This window comes from Mesoplodon densirostris, chromosome 1 (genome assembly GCF_025265405.1).
Source record: "Mesoplodon densirostris isolate mMesDen1 chromosome 1, mMesDen1 primary haplotype, whole genome shotgun sequence".
In the NCBI taxonomy this organism is placed as follows: Eukaryota; Metazoa; Chordata; class Mammalia; order Artiodactyla; family Ziphiidae; genus Mesoplodon; species Mesoplodon densirostris.
Genome location: NC_082661.1, coordinates 39,718,960 through 39,736,116, shown reverse-complemented (window position 1 = coordinate 39,736,116; position 17,157 = coordinate 39,718,960). Strand labels below are relative to the sequence as shown.

The window sequence follows — 17,157 nt, the reverse complement described above, 5'->3', positions numbered from 1 at the left end:
AGACATGAATGTTGATATTTTGGTTTTAAACATGTTGTAAATTAGGTAAAGGTGAGCTATTTACATGAAGATATTTAGTGGGTACTTGAAAGTATGGATTTGAACTTAGGTGAGAGATATACCTGATATTTTGAGAAACGTTAGGAAAGAGACATAGTAGTTAAGCCTTTCATGTAAATTTGGCGTGGGGCTAGAAGATGGGAAGGTTCAGAGGAAAACAGGGTGAGAGCTGAGAAAAATAGGATTTGTAACAGTGTGGGTTCAGGAGGAGGAAGAGGAATCAGTGAAGAAAACAAACCATGTGAAAATAAAGTATCTTCTGCAAAGTTGTCAGGGGTTAACAGCCTTTTTCTTATTTGAGTATTGTCTTAATATTTCTAAATAAAGGAAAAGTTACTATCTTCTGTGTATCTAAAAGTATTGAAAAAGTTAATAAAAGATGACCAGTACGATTTTTCTCTCACACTATATCAATATGCATATATCCAAGAAAATTTAATTGTAATTTTTGTCTGCTACGTATCAGTCTCTTCGTTTCTTTTTTTTAGAACACAGTCGATCATACCAAAGATATATATCTCAGAGTTGTGTCTTAGAAGTCAAAAGAACCATACTAATGTTGGACAACTGTTAAGTTTAGTCTTATCTATCTAAAATGTGAAATTCATATTGTAAAGAAAATTATTTTCTTTAGTGATTTGAAGAAATACTTTCTACTTATTTTTATTAAAATGTTTTAGCTTAGTGTTGCTTAGATATTTCCTCAAAAAACTAATTTCTAATTAGATTATCAATTGTATATATAATTCTAAAGTTCTTGAAGGTACACATTTTAGATGTAGTTTAATTGAAATCTGGCTTACACAGTTAATTTGCTTTTTAAAGTCCTAAGGTCAGGATTATCAGATTCTGAATTAGTGGAGTTTGAATTAATAAGATTACAAGGCATTTCCCTCCTGGTTGATTTTTATCACAGCTTTGAAATCATACCTTGTTTATTTGCTTCTTCAAGCTAGGCTTCCCAGTGAAATTTTCAGTAACAAATAAAGTCTTGTAAAATAGTTCCTTGTACTTTGAATCTTTAGTCAAGGAAGTGAAAATTATTGACAGGTTGTTAGTGTAATGTTTCCCTTTTTTAGAGTTCCTTTTTCTCATGATAAATGTCTCACAAATCCATATTGGAATAATCCCTCATGCTTTTATGAAGCCTGCTATTTATTATGTGATTGATGCTACCTCTTTACATATTATATAGATGAGCCAGTAGGTGTTTATTACACTGGAAAATTTATTTAGCCTGAATAAGCTTTTTGCCTTGTCCTCAGTTGTTGGTCACATTGATAAAGAATGTGATACTTCTTTTTTTGTCTTTAAGGATGATGCCTTTTGGTGCTGAGAACTTTATGTCTCTCTATATATGTATTTCTCATGCACTTTATGCAAGCTTATGTTTTTATTTCTTGATTATCTTGGTATGTTTTGAAACTTTAAGACCCACTTCTTACCTCCTCAGGTTAATTACTTTTTTTTCTAATGAACTCTTGTTTTTGAACTTGGTGTACTACAAAAGAGTTATACTTTGTCAAATTATTTAAGTAACTTAAAGTTTTTCAAGTCCTAGGATCTTAATGTTCATGACTTTAAATTCTGTCATTAATGTCATTAGGTATAAATGTATTTATGAGTAGATTTTAAAAATAAAGAACATAATCCTTGCCTGTTCACACTTACCTGCCTTTTAGTTGCGTTGCTAATATGAGCATGATACATCTTGAGAGGTCATATTTTACCAGTTATTTTAAAACACATATGGGTCAAAGCCAAAATACTTGTTAATGAAAATGGAGTGTGTTTTGGAGAGAGGGGGGTTGTGCTGTAATTTGTACTTGATGTCTGTTGCATTTCTTTGCAGATATTTCAAATCTCTTTCCTCCTGTTTCTTTTGGTGGTGGCTTTATATACCTTTAAAAATAAAACATGTTATAAGTAAAATTAATTATGGTTAATATTTTTATAAATATTGAAACTTGTGCTTATGGAATATATTATAACTTTGTTATGGATTATATTCTCTTCTTGTTAATGTGTAATGATTGGTATTTTGTGGTTTTTATTCCGTGGTAGAGACTTTAAAATACTGCAGCAAATACTTGTTTTAAAAGTAACTTTTTATGCAGTTCATTTTAATTCTTAAAATACTTTATATTAGATTTTAACATTGTAATGTTGAAATTTTGATATTACTGTACAGTGCTAGAAGTCCAGTCTTGGTATTTACTATTTATGAAATAGAATTGACTTTAATACCAGTAATAGAACCTTATGTTGAAGGCTCAAATTAGGGAAAACCTTGTATTGATTTTATTTTGCCCTAGTTTATTTCCACTGATTTGTTTTATTTATGTATTTATTTATTTATTTAGCTATCTATTTATTATTTTCTATCCACTGATTTGTTTTAGATCAGGGGTTAAAGATGCAGAATTACTACTTTGTGTATATTGCTGATATTAATCATCAAAATAGCTTTTGACAGTTTGACAGTTAAAGGTATTTCCTGTGAAGTGATACTAGTTATGTATTTGACCACGCAGATCCTCAGTTTGTGGTCTGCCAGCTAAAGGTGAAGATATATTCCTCCAATTCAGGACCCACACGACGGGAAGACAAGTTCATGTACTTTGAGTTCCCTCAGCCGTTGCCTGTGTGTGGTGACATCAAAGTAGAGTTCTTCCACAAACAGAACAAGATGCTAAAAAAGGTTTGCACTTTACTTTTATTGGGAAAAATATCCAGAATAGCCGTACCTTGAATAGTAACCTCAGATCTTTTGCTTAAAGCATTTAGTTAGGCAGAAGTCATTCTGTAAGGAGAGACTAAAAGATGTATTTTATGACTGACATCTAATGAATCATGAAGGATTTTCTATTAGATCTGCACATGCTTTGCTTACTATGGCATCGGTGAGCCATTATTAATGGTAAATAGTCTATTAGAAGGAAACGGCCATGTGGCATTATAATTTGAGTTGAATTTTCCTTAACTTAGGTTATGCATATAAATTTTATAAAAGTATTAAAGATTGCATACATATCCCATTCAATCAGTTACAGTCCTTTTAGAAGGGATGATTAATTACTGAGAAGTTAACATGGGACCATGAGTTTGAAAAAAAAATTTGGTTTGTATGTATAAATAAAATCTGTTTGTGGTCTTGTGTAATGACACAAACCACTTTTCCCCCATTTTGGTTAATGTTTCTTGAGACTGGGTCGTTTTATATTTAGCTTCCTCAAATTACTGAGTATTTCGATTTTTAGTTAGGAGAGAAATAAATATGAAGAGGAAGTAATAAACAATGAAAAGTGTGGTATTATTTAAATATGCAGGTTTAGAAAGTTAGTGAGGTTTGCATCTCACTGAGCTATATTTAGAGAATGCAGGGGCTCATTTTAAAACAAACTGTCTTGGTTTAAAATATTAAGTATGAACATTTAAGGTGAACCTAAGGTGCAAAATTTTTAGGTAGTAATGAACAAAAACATTAGCTGTGTATATTGTTACTGCCTCCTTAAACATACCAGATAGTGTATTGCTAATCTTTAGACAGTCTCTGTAATAGGATTGATTTCATTTTACTGAATTTTAGCTTTTTTTTTTTTTTTTGAGAGAAAATAAGAGGAAGCTTCATTTACTACAGAAATTTTAACCTCTATTTTGACTTGTCAAAAGAAGTATAATTTCCTTTATCCAGAATCCAGGTAGCTGGAAAATCACAAAATGTAAAACTGATTTTTTTTCACCAGAAACCCATTTCCTACATGTTCTGTATAAATAAAAGTTAAGTATATCACAGTAACTTTGAAAATATATTTTTCAATAATCCAAGAAGTGTTAACAAATGTTTTAATATTAAGGTAAGTAATTTTTTTCCTTCTATACACTGTAAGACTGGTACACATAAGATTTTATGTTTTGCTTTTAAAAATAGGCACCTGTATCACTGTTTCCCTATATGTTTAGGAGTGTACTAATTCTTATTCTTCTAGTTCTTATCACCTATACATTACATTAACACATGTAAAATTGAAGATTAAGTTAAATATTTATAATAATTTGTGTATCTTGAATTACTTTACATTTATTTCCATTTTATGTGATTTTCCTTGCCTGTTACAAATGTTTGTTCTGATTTAAACAAGAACAGTTTTACTATAATCAGTACATTAGCAGAATCTACATTTTTTGAAATTTAAATTCTACTAGCTTATTTTCTTCTGACTCTAAGTAAAATATGTGTCTAGTTATTACTAACTCAGTAACTTTTCTAAAATGATTGAAATTAACAATATTTTCAAAGACTACCTTATATAAAATTGCTATGCTAGGTACTGTTAAAAGATACAAAGACATTTAAGACATAAGTTACTTAAGGGTCTTACCATCTTCCTGGGAAAATAAACTTGAAGATAAATTAAAATAAAAGATTTAAATGGCAGTTTAAGGCACCAGATAAGGTGTCATGGTGTTGTACATCATTAATTGTCAAATAATGCATACAGGCCAGTTCCACTAATTAAGAGAGAGAACATTTTCTATGTTGGTCAAGAAAGGTTTGAAATAATGAACTTCTGATGTGGTTTTTGATTTACAAGACCTCATTATTAGTTAATAAGTGATTTTTTAAAAATAGGCATTTTATAACCACAAAAAGTTGAAGTTCTTACCCGCCCCATATTGTATTATGAAAAATTTCAAATATACATTGTCATGCAAGAAACTGGAGCCACTTAATGTTTGTATTGCTGTAGAAGTAAAAATGTATCTGCCTTGCTTCCTTGGGAAGTTGTAGTGACATTTTAAGAACTTTTGGTAAAGTAAATTTTGTAATAGCTTGTTGAAACAAAATTAAGTCCATTTCTGGGTTTTTTAATATATACATATAAACTCAACACTTTTAAAAACTAGTGTTAGACTAGAAAAAGAGATATTTTACTTAAAGTATTAAAGTAAGTTTATTTTAGGGCTTGTGGAATTACATTTTTGGTCTAGATTTGAATTAAAGGAAAAGTCCTATGTGAATTAGATGCAACAGATAACCCACAGATTGCCCAGTATTAGTCTTTGTGTTTACTTTTATTCAGAATATTAATGACACATGGCATAATTTGTTCACTTCTTAGGGCATGTTGAATATAAGTGAATATAATGTTGAATATAAGTAACATTGTCTTTTTAAAAAATATTTTATGTCTGTTTTCTTTTTTTTTTTTTTAGGACAAAATGTTTCACTTTTGGGTAAATACATTCTTCATACCAGGACCAGAGGAAACCTCAGAAAAAGTAGAAAATGGAAGTCTATGTGATCAAGAAATTGATAGTATTTGCAGTATAGAGCGTGCAGATAATGACAAGGAATATCTAGTACTCACTTTAACAAAAAATGATCTCGACAAAGCAAATAAAGACAAGGCCAACCGATACTTTTCTCCAAATTTTAAGGTCAGTTAAAAACATTTTGAGGAGTTGGTAAGTGGTTCTGTGTGTGTGTTTGTTTTATTCTAGGTGTGTAGCTGGTGAAAGACTTGCTTGACTAATTTTTAAATTATGTATATTCATAAGCATTGTTTATTTAGCAGTAAGGTGAAAGTTTCTAATGAAATCCAATGCACAGAGAGTCAAAAGGTTACAGTTTCCTTACCCTATTCTTTGTTAGTTGGTGAAATCTGGGGCATAGGTTAGGGAGGGGATTTAAGTAAGTTGGATATGAAGTAGGAATAGGTGAAAAAAGAAGTGGAAAGGAACTCAGCCCTTTGGGAATGATTCATATGGAATGTTCTCACTGCTTTTACTCTTGTCCCCCTCCAGTTTATTCTCAACTCCTTAGAGCGATCTTAAAATTGACTTGATTGTGTCACTCCTGTTTATACTTTTTAAAGACTTTGTGCTTTTTTGATGTGACCTGCAGGAACCTGCATAATTTAGCACAGGACTACCATCTGCATCTACTCTAGCCACATTCTCTCCCTGCGATTCACTCTCAGACCTGGTCTCTTTTCAGTTCTTCAAAATGCTATACTCTTCTGCCTCAGGTCTTTACAATCCTTTTCCTTCTCCCCGAATCTCTCCACCCTTGGCCTTTCCCTGCCCTTCACATGTCTGTGCCTCACATTCTAACCTTAACTTCAATCTCATGTGCTCCGTAAGGCCTCTGATCATCCTCCCCTCTCCTTCTCTTTTTAAAACTCTGTCTACTTCCTCTTATTATGGAATTATTTGGTTCATTTTACTTTTATCTAAATGTGATATGTATGTGTATATTTCTATTTATATTTCTACATGAGAATTCTCCAGGTTAAAAAGCTGACTTGTAAACATTCCCAAATGGTGGTTTGCCATTTTTTTTCTTCCCCTTTCCTATTTCTTATTCTACTTCATTTTTCTCTCTTCCTTTCACCATACCCTCCTCCTTTCTCTTTTTAAATTCTCTCTTCATTCCATTTTTATAGCATGTAGCAAACCTAATCATAGCTTTTAAGAATATTGCTAATCTTGAGAACGAAAAATGGAGCTGGAGGAATCAGGCTCCCTGACTTCAGACTATACTACAAAGCTACAGTAATCAAGACAGTATGGTACTGGCACAAAAACAGAAAGATAGATCAATGGAACAGGATAGAAAGCCCAGAGATAAACCCACGCACATATGGTCACCTTATCTTTGATAAAGGAGGCAGGAATGTACAGTGGAGAAAGGACAGTCTCTTCAATAAGTGGTGCTGGGAAAACTGGACAGGGACATGTAAAAGTATGAGATTAGATCACTCCCTAACACCATACACAAAAATAAGCTCAAAGTGGATTAAAGACCTAAATGTAAGGCCAGAAACTATCAAACTCTTAGAGGAAAACATAGGCAGAACACTCTATGACATAAATCACAGCAAGATCCTTTTTGACCCACCTCCTAGAGAAATGGAAATAAAGACAAAAATAAACAAATGGGACCTAATGAAACTTCAAAGCTTTTGCACAGCAAAGGAAACCATAAACAAGACGAAAAGACAACCCTCAGAATGGGAGAAAATATTTGCAAATGAAGCAACTGACAAAGGATTAATCTCCAAAATTTATAAGCAGCTCATGCAGCTCAATAACAAAAAAACAAACAACCCAATCCAAAAATGGGCAGAAGACCTGAATAGACATTTCTCCACAGAAGATATACAGACTGCCAACAAACACATGAAAGGATGCTCAACATCTTTACTCATTAGAGAAATGCAAATCAAAACTACAATGAGATATCATCTCACACCAGTCAGAATGGCCATCATCAAAAAATCTAGAAACAATAAATGCTGGAGAGGGTGTGGAAAAAAGGGAACACTCTTGCACTGCTGGTGGGAATGTGAATTGGTAGAGCCACTATGGAGAACAGTATGGAGGTTCCTTAAAAAACTACAAATAGAACTACCATATGACCCAGCAATCCCACTACTGGGCATATACCCTGAGAAAACCATGTACCAAAATGTTCATAGCAGCCCTATTTACAATAGCCTGGAGATGGAAACAACCTAAGTGTCCATCATCGGATGAATGGGTAAAGAAGATGTGGCACATATATACAATAGAATATTACTCAGCCATAAAAAGAAACGAAATTGAGCTATTTGTAATGAGGTGGATGGACCTAGAGCCTGTCATACAGAGTGAAGTAAGTCAGAAAGAGACAAATACTGTATGCTGACACATATATATGGAATTTAAGAAAAAAAAATGTCATGAAGAACATAGGGGTGAGACAGGAATAAAGACACAGACCTACTAGAGAATGGACTTGAGGATATGGGGAGGGGGAAGGGTAAGCTGTGACAAAGTGAAAGAGTGGCATGGACATATATACACTACCAAACGTAAGGTAGATAGCTAGTGGGAAGCAGCCGCATAGCACAGGGAGATCAGCTCGGTGGTGCTTTGTGACCACCTGGAGGGGTGGGATAGGGAGGGTGGGAGGGAGACGCAAAAGGGAGGGGATATGGGAACGTATGTATATGTATAACTGATTAAATTTGTTATAAAGCAAAAAATAAAAATAAAAAAGATGAAAAAAAATATTGCTAGTAATAATAAAAATAAAGGGGGGGGCTACCTGTTTTAAGTGAAAATGGATCTAATAATAAGTGCCTTTAGATCTTATATTTAAAGTGTTCAGTAGTGTCTTCTAGAATTCGTAGGTTTCCATTTACTTTCTTTTCTCTGTCTATATTTTACTCAATTATTAGCTTTTAAAATGTGACTTCCTCTAACTTTATTATTTTCTGTTTTAATATTGCAAGAGGTTTTATATTTGTAATTACAAATAAAAACTATTTCAGTTATAAGTAAACATATGAGTGAGCTATACAAATATCTGGGAAAAGGGGGAAGAACTGGTGCAGAAGCCCTGAGACAGAGTGAGCTTGGTTTATTTGAGGAGCAATAGATAAGAAATTGTTTTGACTAACTCACATCAGTCCAAGTGTGAAGACGTTGAGTGTTTTCTGCCTGGGAAAGATGTAATCTGAATTTTGTCTTTAAAAGTTTACTCTGTCCCCTCCTTTAAAATATAGACTCGAGAGGGGCAAGAATGAAAGCTGGGAGGCTAGTTGAAGGTAGAACTAAAAGGATTTGCTGATGGATTGGATATTGGATGTAAGAGAAGGAGAAAAATTGATAATGATTCTTGGATCATGGGGGAGGGGCTGTAGATATAATAGAATGATCAAAGGATTTGAAGTCAGATCTAATTTAAATCCCACATCCACTACCTACTAGATATGTGGCCTTTAGCGAGTTCCCTAACCTTTCTGAGCTACAGCTTTCTCTCTTTTAAAATAGATACCTACCGTTTAGAGTCGGGTTTTTGGGGGTTTTTTTGCGGTACGCGGGCCTCTCACTGCTGTGGCCTCTCCCGTTGCGGAGCACAGGCTCCGGACGCGCAGGCTCAGTGGCCATGGCTTACGGCCCCAGCCGCTCCGCAGCATGTGGGATCTTCCTGGACCAGGGCACGAACCCGTGTCCCCTGCATCGGCAGGCGGACTCCCAACCACTGCGCCACCAGGGAAGCCCTAGAGTTGTTTTGACAGTTATTTCAGCTGTGCCTATAAGGCTGTTGGTTCACTGTTAAGAGCACTGTAGGATATTAACTTTCTTATTACTCCCTTTTGGTGAAGTTTTTAGAGTGAATGGAATCCTAAACATCATTGTTAATCAGTATTTTACATAGTGTAGTATTTGTATTTTTTAGTATTGTTTGTATCAGAAAATACATTGAATTTCAGATAAGTAGTTAAGTGAAACATTCTTTTGGAACTCAACTCTTTGTGAGTTTAATTTTGTGATTGAAAATAGATTATGTGGACTATTGAACTCAATACATTTCTTTTGCAGAATTATTTAGTTAATGCTTGTAACATGCCTATTAAAAAATATAGTGTATTAACATCCCAGTTTCTTTTCAGTATATACCAAGAAAGAAAGTGTAGGAAATCTTAAGAAGAGGGTCATTTAAAAGGCCCTTTAAAGATCATATGTGTCATAGTACTTAAAAATGAATCTGTCAAAAATATGTATCTTTAAGTAATTTAAGATTAGTCAGATTTATGGATTTTCCATTTATACTTTCTCTTCTTTCTCTAGGTGAAGCTGTACTTCACAAAAACAGTAGAGGAGCCATCAAATCCAGAGGCTAGCAGTTCAACTTCTGTAACACCAGATGTTAGTGACAATGAACCTGATCATTATAGATATTCTGACACCACTGACTCTGATCCAGAGAATGAACCTTTTGATGAAGATCAGCATACACAAATTACAAAAGTCTGATTTTTTTTTTATCAAGAGGGATAAAACACAATGAAAACAAACTTGAATAAACTGAAAATGGACCTTTTTTTTTAATGGCAATAGGACATTGTGTCAGATTACCAGTTATAGGAACAATTCTCTTTTCCTGACCAATCTTGTTTTACCCTATACATCCACAGGGTTTTGACACTTGTTGTCCAGTTGAAAAAAGGTTGTGTAGCTGTGTCATGTATATACCTTTTTGTGTCAAAAGGACATTTAAAATTCAATTAGGATAAATAAAGATGGCACTTTCCCATTTTATTCCAGTTTTATAAAAAGTGGAGACAGACTGATGTGTATACGTAGGAATTTCTCATTTTTGTGTTCTGTCACCAACTGAAGTGGCTAAAGAGCTTTGTGATATACAGGTTCACATCCTACCCCTTTGCACTTGTGGCAACAGATAAGTTTGCAGTTGGCTAAGAGGAGTTTCTAAAGGGTTTTGCTACATTCTAATGCATGTATTCGGGTTAGGGGAATGGAGGGAATGCTCAGAAAGGAATATGTTTTGTGCTGGACTCTGGACCATATACCATCTCCAGCTATTTACACGCACCTTTCTTTAGCATGCTACAGTTGTTAATCTGGACATTTGAGGAATTGGCCGCTGTCACTGCTTGTTATTTGTGCATTTTATTTTTTTTAAGCATATTGGTGCTAGAAAAGGCAGCTAGAGGGAGTGAATCTGTATTGGGGTACAGGAATGAACCTTCCACAACATCTTAAGAATCCACAAATGAAGGGATATAAAAATAATGTGGTCATAGATAAGAAACACAGCAACAATGACTTAACCATATAAATGTGGAGGCTATCGACAAAGAATGGGCTTGAAACATTATAAAATTGACAATGATTTATTAAATATGTTTTCTCAATTGTAATGACTGCTCCATCTCCTGTGTAATCAAGGCCAGTGCTAAAAGTCAGATGCTATTATTACCTACATCAGTCAACAACTTACATTTATTTTATTAGTTTTCAATCGTATACCTGCTGTGGATGCTTCATGTGCTGCCTAAAAGCTTCTTTTTTCTCATTAAATATAAAATGTTTTGTAATGCTGCACAGGAAATTTCAATTTGAGATTCTACAGTAAGCGGTTTTTTTTCCTTTAAAGATTTATGATGCACTTATTCAATCCAATAGATGTCAGCCGTTCCACCCTTTTGACCTTACACATTCATTACAGTGAGTTTTGCAGTTTTGCACATTTTTTAAATGTCATTAACTGTTAGGGAATTTTACTTGAATACTGAATACATATAATGTTTATATTTAAAAGGACGTTATTTGTGTTAAAAAGGAAATTAGAGTTGCAGTAAATTTTCAACACTGCACAAATAATGTCATTTACTTTTTCAGTAGAAATTGTCCCACATAATGCTTTTATCAATTTGCTATTGAAAGAATAGATTTTTTTAAATGTGCAGTGTTGAATCATTTCTTCATAGTGCTAGAGTTAGGACAAGGGCTTCAATTTCACTTCTTAAATATCATATATTTGATATGCCCAGACTGCATACGATTTTAAGCAGAGTACAACTACTATTGTAAAGTTAATGTGAAGATATGATTAAAAAGGATTTTTCCCCCAGAAATTTGGTATCTTTCAAATTATACCTTGACCTTGAAACATGTGACCATCCAGCCAATTTATTTCTTAATGGTGTAAAATCTCATTTTCAATAACTTATTGGTGCTGAAATTGTTCACTAGCTGTGGTCTGACCTAGTTAATTTACAAATACAGATTGCATAGGACCTACTAGAGCAGCATATATAGAGTTTGATGGTAAATAGATTAGGGAGAACTTCATCTAAAATATTCTTAGTAAATAATCTTGACATGTTTTCCATACCTCATCAGTTTCATTCAACAAATAAAATTTAAAAATTTTTAACAAAGCTGTTAGGATTTACACATTTATATTTAAACATTGATATATAGAGAATTGATTGACTGCTCCTAAGTTAAATTGGTAAAGTTAGAGACACCTATTCCTAAGATCTCATCATTGAAATTTATATGTCACCTTGTCTTTCATAAAAGCTGAAAACTGTTGACTAAAATGAAAACCAACTATTCATGTTTTGAAGATGGTTATTAATACTGTTATTTGTTACAGTTTTGGGCACAGTATATTAAAGTGTAACTTGTATGGTTCCAATATGTAACATGGAGGGCCAGGTCATAAATAATGACATTATAATGGGCTTTGCACTGTTATTATTTTTCCTTTGGAATGTGAAGGTCTGAATGAGGGTTTTGATGTTGAATGTTTCAGTGTTTTTGAGAAGCCTTGCTTACATTTTATGGTGTAGTCATTGGAAATGGAAAAATGGCATTATATATATTATATATATATAAATATATATTATACATACTACTCTCCTTTATTTCAGTTACCACGCCCATAGAATTTGACAAGAATTGCTATGACTGAAAGGTTTTTGAGTCCTAATTAAAACTTTATTTATGACAGTATTCATGATTAGCCTGAAATGCATTCTGTAGGTAATCTCTTTGAGTTTCTGGAATGTTTTCTTAGACTTTTTGGATGTGCAGCCGCTTACATGTCTGAAGTTACTTGAAGGCATCACTTTTAAGAAAGCTTACAATTGGGCCCTGTACCATCCCAAGTCCTCTGTAGCTCCTCTTGAACATTTTTTGCCATAATTATTAAAGGGTAGTTGAATAAATAGCATCACCATTCTTTGCTGTGGCACAGGTTATAAACTTAAGTGGAGTTTACCGGCAGCATCAAATGTTTCAGCTTTAAAAAATAAAAGTAGGGTACCAAGTTACTGTTTAGTTCTAGAAAATTTGTGCAATATGTTCATAACGATGGCTGTGGTTGCCACAAAGTGCCTCGTTTACCTTTAAATACTGTTAATGTGTTATGCATGCAGATGGAAGGGGTGGAACTGTGCACTAAAGTGGGGGCTTTAACTGCAGTGTTTGGCAGAGTTGCCTTCTACCCTGCCAGTTCAAAAGTTCAATCTGTTTTCATATAGAATATATATACTAAAAAATTTCAGTCTGTTAAACAGCCTTACTCTGATTCAGCCTCTTCAGATACTCTTGTGCTGTGCAGCAGTGGCTCTGTGTGTAAATGCTATGCACTGAGGATACACAAAAAATTACGATGTGTACAGGATAATGCCTCATACCAATCAGATGTCCATTTGTTATTGTGTTTGTTAACAACCCTTTATCTCTTAGTGTTATAAACTCCACTTAAAACTGATTAAAGTCTCATTCTTGTCATTGTGTGGGTGTTTTATTAAATGAGAATATTTAATATTTATAATTTAAATTGATTAGATTTATTGACATTTTAAATGATGGGCAGCCAAATGTGATTAATAAGTTTTTGTAAGGTTTGTTGTTTTTTTTTTTTCCCTGCTGTCCTTCAAAGCCTACAGTTATATAAAAACATGGGCTCTTGTCAGTTTGGGAGTAGAGTATCAGTCTACTCATGTCTGAGAGAGGCATTTAGCTTTTTTAGTGTCTTAGTCAACACTTAATATAGTTTCAAGCACATTAAATAATATGCTAATCCTAAAAAGTTCACGAGTCTTGAAAAATTGTGCATATATATTTTTTTTACTAAGATGTCTGAAGATAATTCCCCAGAATGGATTTGATATCTCAGATTTCAATTTTTTGGCTTTTCCATTCTTTATGATTCTGTAGTATGCCATCAACATATGGGGAGCTTCATCTACTCATTGTGACTTGGCCATTTAAAAATTGATATTCCAGAATAGTCTAAAGGACTTTGTGTACTTGAACTTAATCTTGTTATTTCTAATATTCTTAAAAGCTTAAAGTAAGTAAGGCACATCCTTTCAACAAAGCATAGTAAGGTAATAAGTGAAAGTGTAGCTTGTACAAATGTTTTGAAAATAAAGCAGATCATTTATGTAACAATAGAATTTAATGTTATTTCAAGTTTACATTTTCTCCATGTGACTTTTTTTAAAGTAAATGTGAATATATAATGTAAAGAGGTATGAAAAGTATGTGTGTGTACACACATTTATTTCTTTTTAGGTATCGTAAGTATGGTTGAAAACTATACTGGAGTCTAAAATTATTCTGATTTATAAGATGATCTTGGTGATGTCTGAAAAATAGGAATTTACTGACAATTTTGTTTTTATTGCATGTTCTCACTACTCTTAATTTGAGCTAGCTTGGTTAAGTGAATGCCATCACCATTTCCATTGAGAATATAAAAATCACCAGTGTTTAACATGCAGGCTTCCAAAGGCTTACAAAAAATCAAGACCCTTAAATCTAGTCAATTTGCTGCTAATGTGAAACTTTTTTATTCTTTTATTCTTGCCAGATAATTAGCCACAGATCTAAAACTTAGTCTTAAATGGCTTAAGTGTAAGTTTTGATTAGCAGTGCTGTTACTAGTGCAGAGAGAAATGTTTGTGAATGGAAATAATAATATAAATATTCAGTCTAAACTGGTATAAGTACCTAAAAAACTAGCAAAGAAGATAATAGAGGAAAACATTTTAAAAATTTTAAAGATGAGATGTTAGAGACTGATTTTCCTATAGAATTATGTATCTATAGGAAGCCTAATGATTATCAGTTGTTTTTAATTTTAGAGCAAATCTATTCCTTTATGACCATGATCTTGGTATTTTTCCATTTTTTAAGAGATCTTCTTCAAGTATTGGGTTGGCCCAAAAGTTTGTTCGGGTTTTTAACATCTTACCCAAAAACCCGAACGAACTTTTTGGCCAGCACAATATATCAGACTGTATGTAGCCATTCTGACAAATTCACATGTGTTGGTAGCTTTAAAAGTTTGTAATGTGAAGTCTGTAAAGGACAATAGTTTCATTGGTGGTAATACCCTTTGGTTCTTAAGTTAGCTTTTTTGAGAATAGTTTCCCGTAACAAAATCTTCAGTGATAATCTCACCACCTGGAAACAGCTATTATTAATGCTTTAGTGACTATACAATCGTTTTTTTCTGTATATTCATGTATATATTTTCTTCAAAAAATGAAATTTGTACTGGGCATACTCTCAAGGCCTTTCAGCTTAGTATTTCCATCACGGATTTGTAGAATGTTAAATTACATCAGAAAATGGACAGTGACTGGATTCTTTCTAACACTACAGATGCAGATTATGTGCAGTTATTGAGAGCCCTTTCCAATTAAGTGGGTCAGTCATGGACGTTTAAATATTGTTAGCATCAGAATAATACATGTCTACGTAGATAAAACGGTTACATTTATTTAGCATAGACAAGCTTAACATTGTAGATATTTCTCTTCAAAAACCATTTCAAACATTTGTATTTTGGAATTAGGTGTTAAACAGAATGTGGGAAACGCTATTAGTAGTGAACTTCATCATCACCTTTCTATTTCTCTTATAGGTTGGAAAAGAAGGGTGAGCTTTTCACTTTTTATAATTCCCAAACAGTTGCTCAATTTAGAGTAAATTAGTTTAACACCTGGAAAACAGAAAAAAAAAGCCACTGCTGGTTTATCACTTAGCTGTTTTTACATCTGTGTGCTCATGAGACTTCCATCACATCAAAAACTATTTCATGAATGGTTCACCTTTAGCTCTGGAACTTAATTAACCATGATTAGTATAATGGTGGGCTTAGAACATAGATCTCTTTTTCAACAGTTACTTGAGAATTTGGTGGAAAAAAGTTTAGCTGGAGGGCAGTACATAACTTACAAACCAATGTATTGATATTTTATGAACATTTTTACATATATGAGTGAAGTCAACTGCCATCTTTGAGCATTACCACATTTTAAAATAAAGCATATTTTTAAATGAAGTGTTTAACAAGGATTTATATTTTTCATTTTTTTAATTAAAAGTAATTTATATCTCCTTTGTTGCATGTGGATTCTCATCTGTTCTTAAAATGGTTAGAGATTTTGTTTGTGCTGGAATGGAGCAAGGCCTATAGTCATGGCTCTAGTGTTTCAGTTTGTCAAATCTGTTTACTGTAGTGAGATTATCTTAAAATGTTTAGATGTGGCTTTCTGTAGCTTATCATTTATTGGCTTTTATTTATGTACACTTTTAGGATTTTCTGTCTACTCTATACAGTTGTCTAAATGATATCCCACGTTTACAAATGCTCATTCAGTTTCTATTTTCTTTTTCCATTATAATGCCTTAATGGGCAGTTTTTAAGTGTGTATGCATGTGTGTGAGTGTAGGGAGGTCTGGGTGGGTGGTGAGAGTGCTAGGTTCCGATTTTAGAGATTAAATAGTTTGATTCAGGCAAACAGTTCTCACTGGAATTTTACAGTTCATCGTAATGAAAATAATGTTAACCCTGTATGACCTTTGACATACAGTAATGAATCTTGGATGTTAATGAATTTGTTGGTAGCATCTTGATGCATGCATTATTGAGTTATTTTCTAAGTTGTGCATTTATCCAAAGTTGGTATATTGGAAATGTTTATATCAAATTCCATTTGGCTACTGATGGACGTAAAAACAAATGCTTTATTATGGAGAGTATTTTTTCTTTAAAAAATTAAAAAGGTTAATTATTTTTAATATTTGGTTTTAAACTTTTTATTTGACAAGTATTTATCAAGTCCCCACTATATATAACAGATCTTTGGAATACATTAGAGATCAAAACGACACCCTCTCTTGCCCTTGAGTTTCCACTCTAGTAGAGGAAATAGACCTTATTTAAAAAGTTATAATATGTGATACTGTGATGATTACCAAACATTCCATATGCTCCTCTAAATTTTCACCCCTTTGAAGTTAGATGGGGCCATTTTAACTAGTTTATTCCAACAAAATAGCACTGAAAGTGATGTGACACTTCCAAGGAAAGGCATTGTAAATATAATCCCTTGTACAATCCTTAGGCTTCTCTCTACTACAGTGACCGAGTACATGACATGTTCCAGATGGTGCAACTCTGTCAGCTTGGGTCTTGAGTGACTATATGAGCAAAACTTCCTCAAATTCTCTCCCTACGTTGAATGTGTTAGATATTAGCATGAGCGAGAAGTAAACATATTGGCGTAAACAGATTTTGGGACAACTTGTTACCATAGCATAATTATTAATTACATTCTGACTTATGCTTTGGAAGGATCAGGGAAGGCTCTCTTGAGCAAGGAAGGAGTTAAGAATAAAGCAAAACGGAAAGTGACATCTTTAAACAACATGATGCAATAAGGAAACTAAACTGCCAGTCACTCAATAGTTATTGAGCACTTGATA

At 33.2% G+C, this 17,157-nt stretch overlaps 1 protein-coding gene across 1 annotated transcript in view; it reads left to right on the top strand.

The window, feature by feature from the left end:
• PTEN (phosphatase and tensin homolog) overlaps positions 1-13,164 on the top strand; it is a 91,365-nt gene extending 78,201 nt beyond the window's left edge. The window contains exons 6-8 of the mRNA XM_060102431.1: positions 2,595-2,761; positions 5,278-5,502; positions 9,685-13,164. Coding sequence (XP_059958414.1) covers positions 2,595-2,761; positions 5,278-5,502; positions 9,685-9,870 — 578 coding nt within the window. The 3' untranslated portion in view covers positions 9,871-13,164. The remainder of the gene's footprint in view (positions 1-2,594; positions 2,762-5,277; positions 5,503-9,684) is intronic.
• The last annotated feature ends 3,993 nt before the right edge of the window (positions 13,165-17,157 follow it).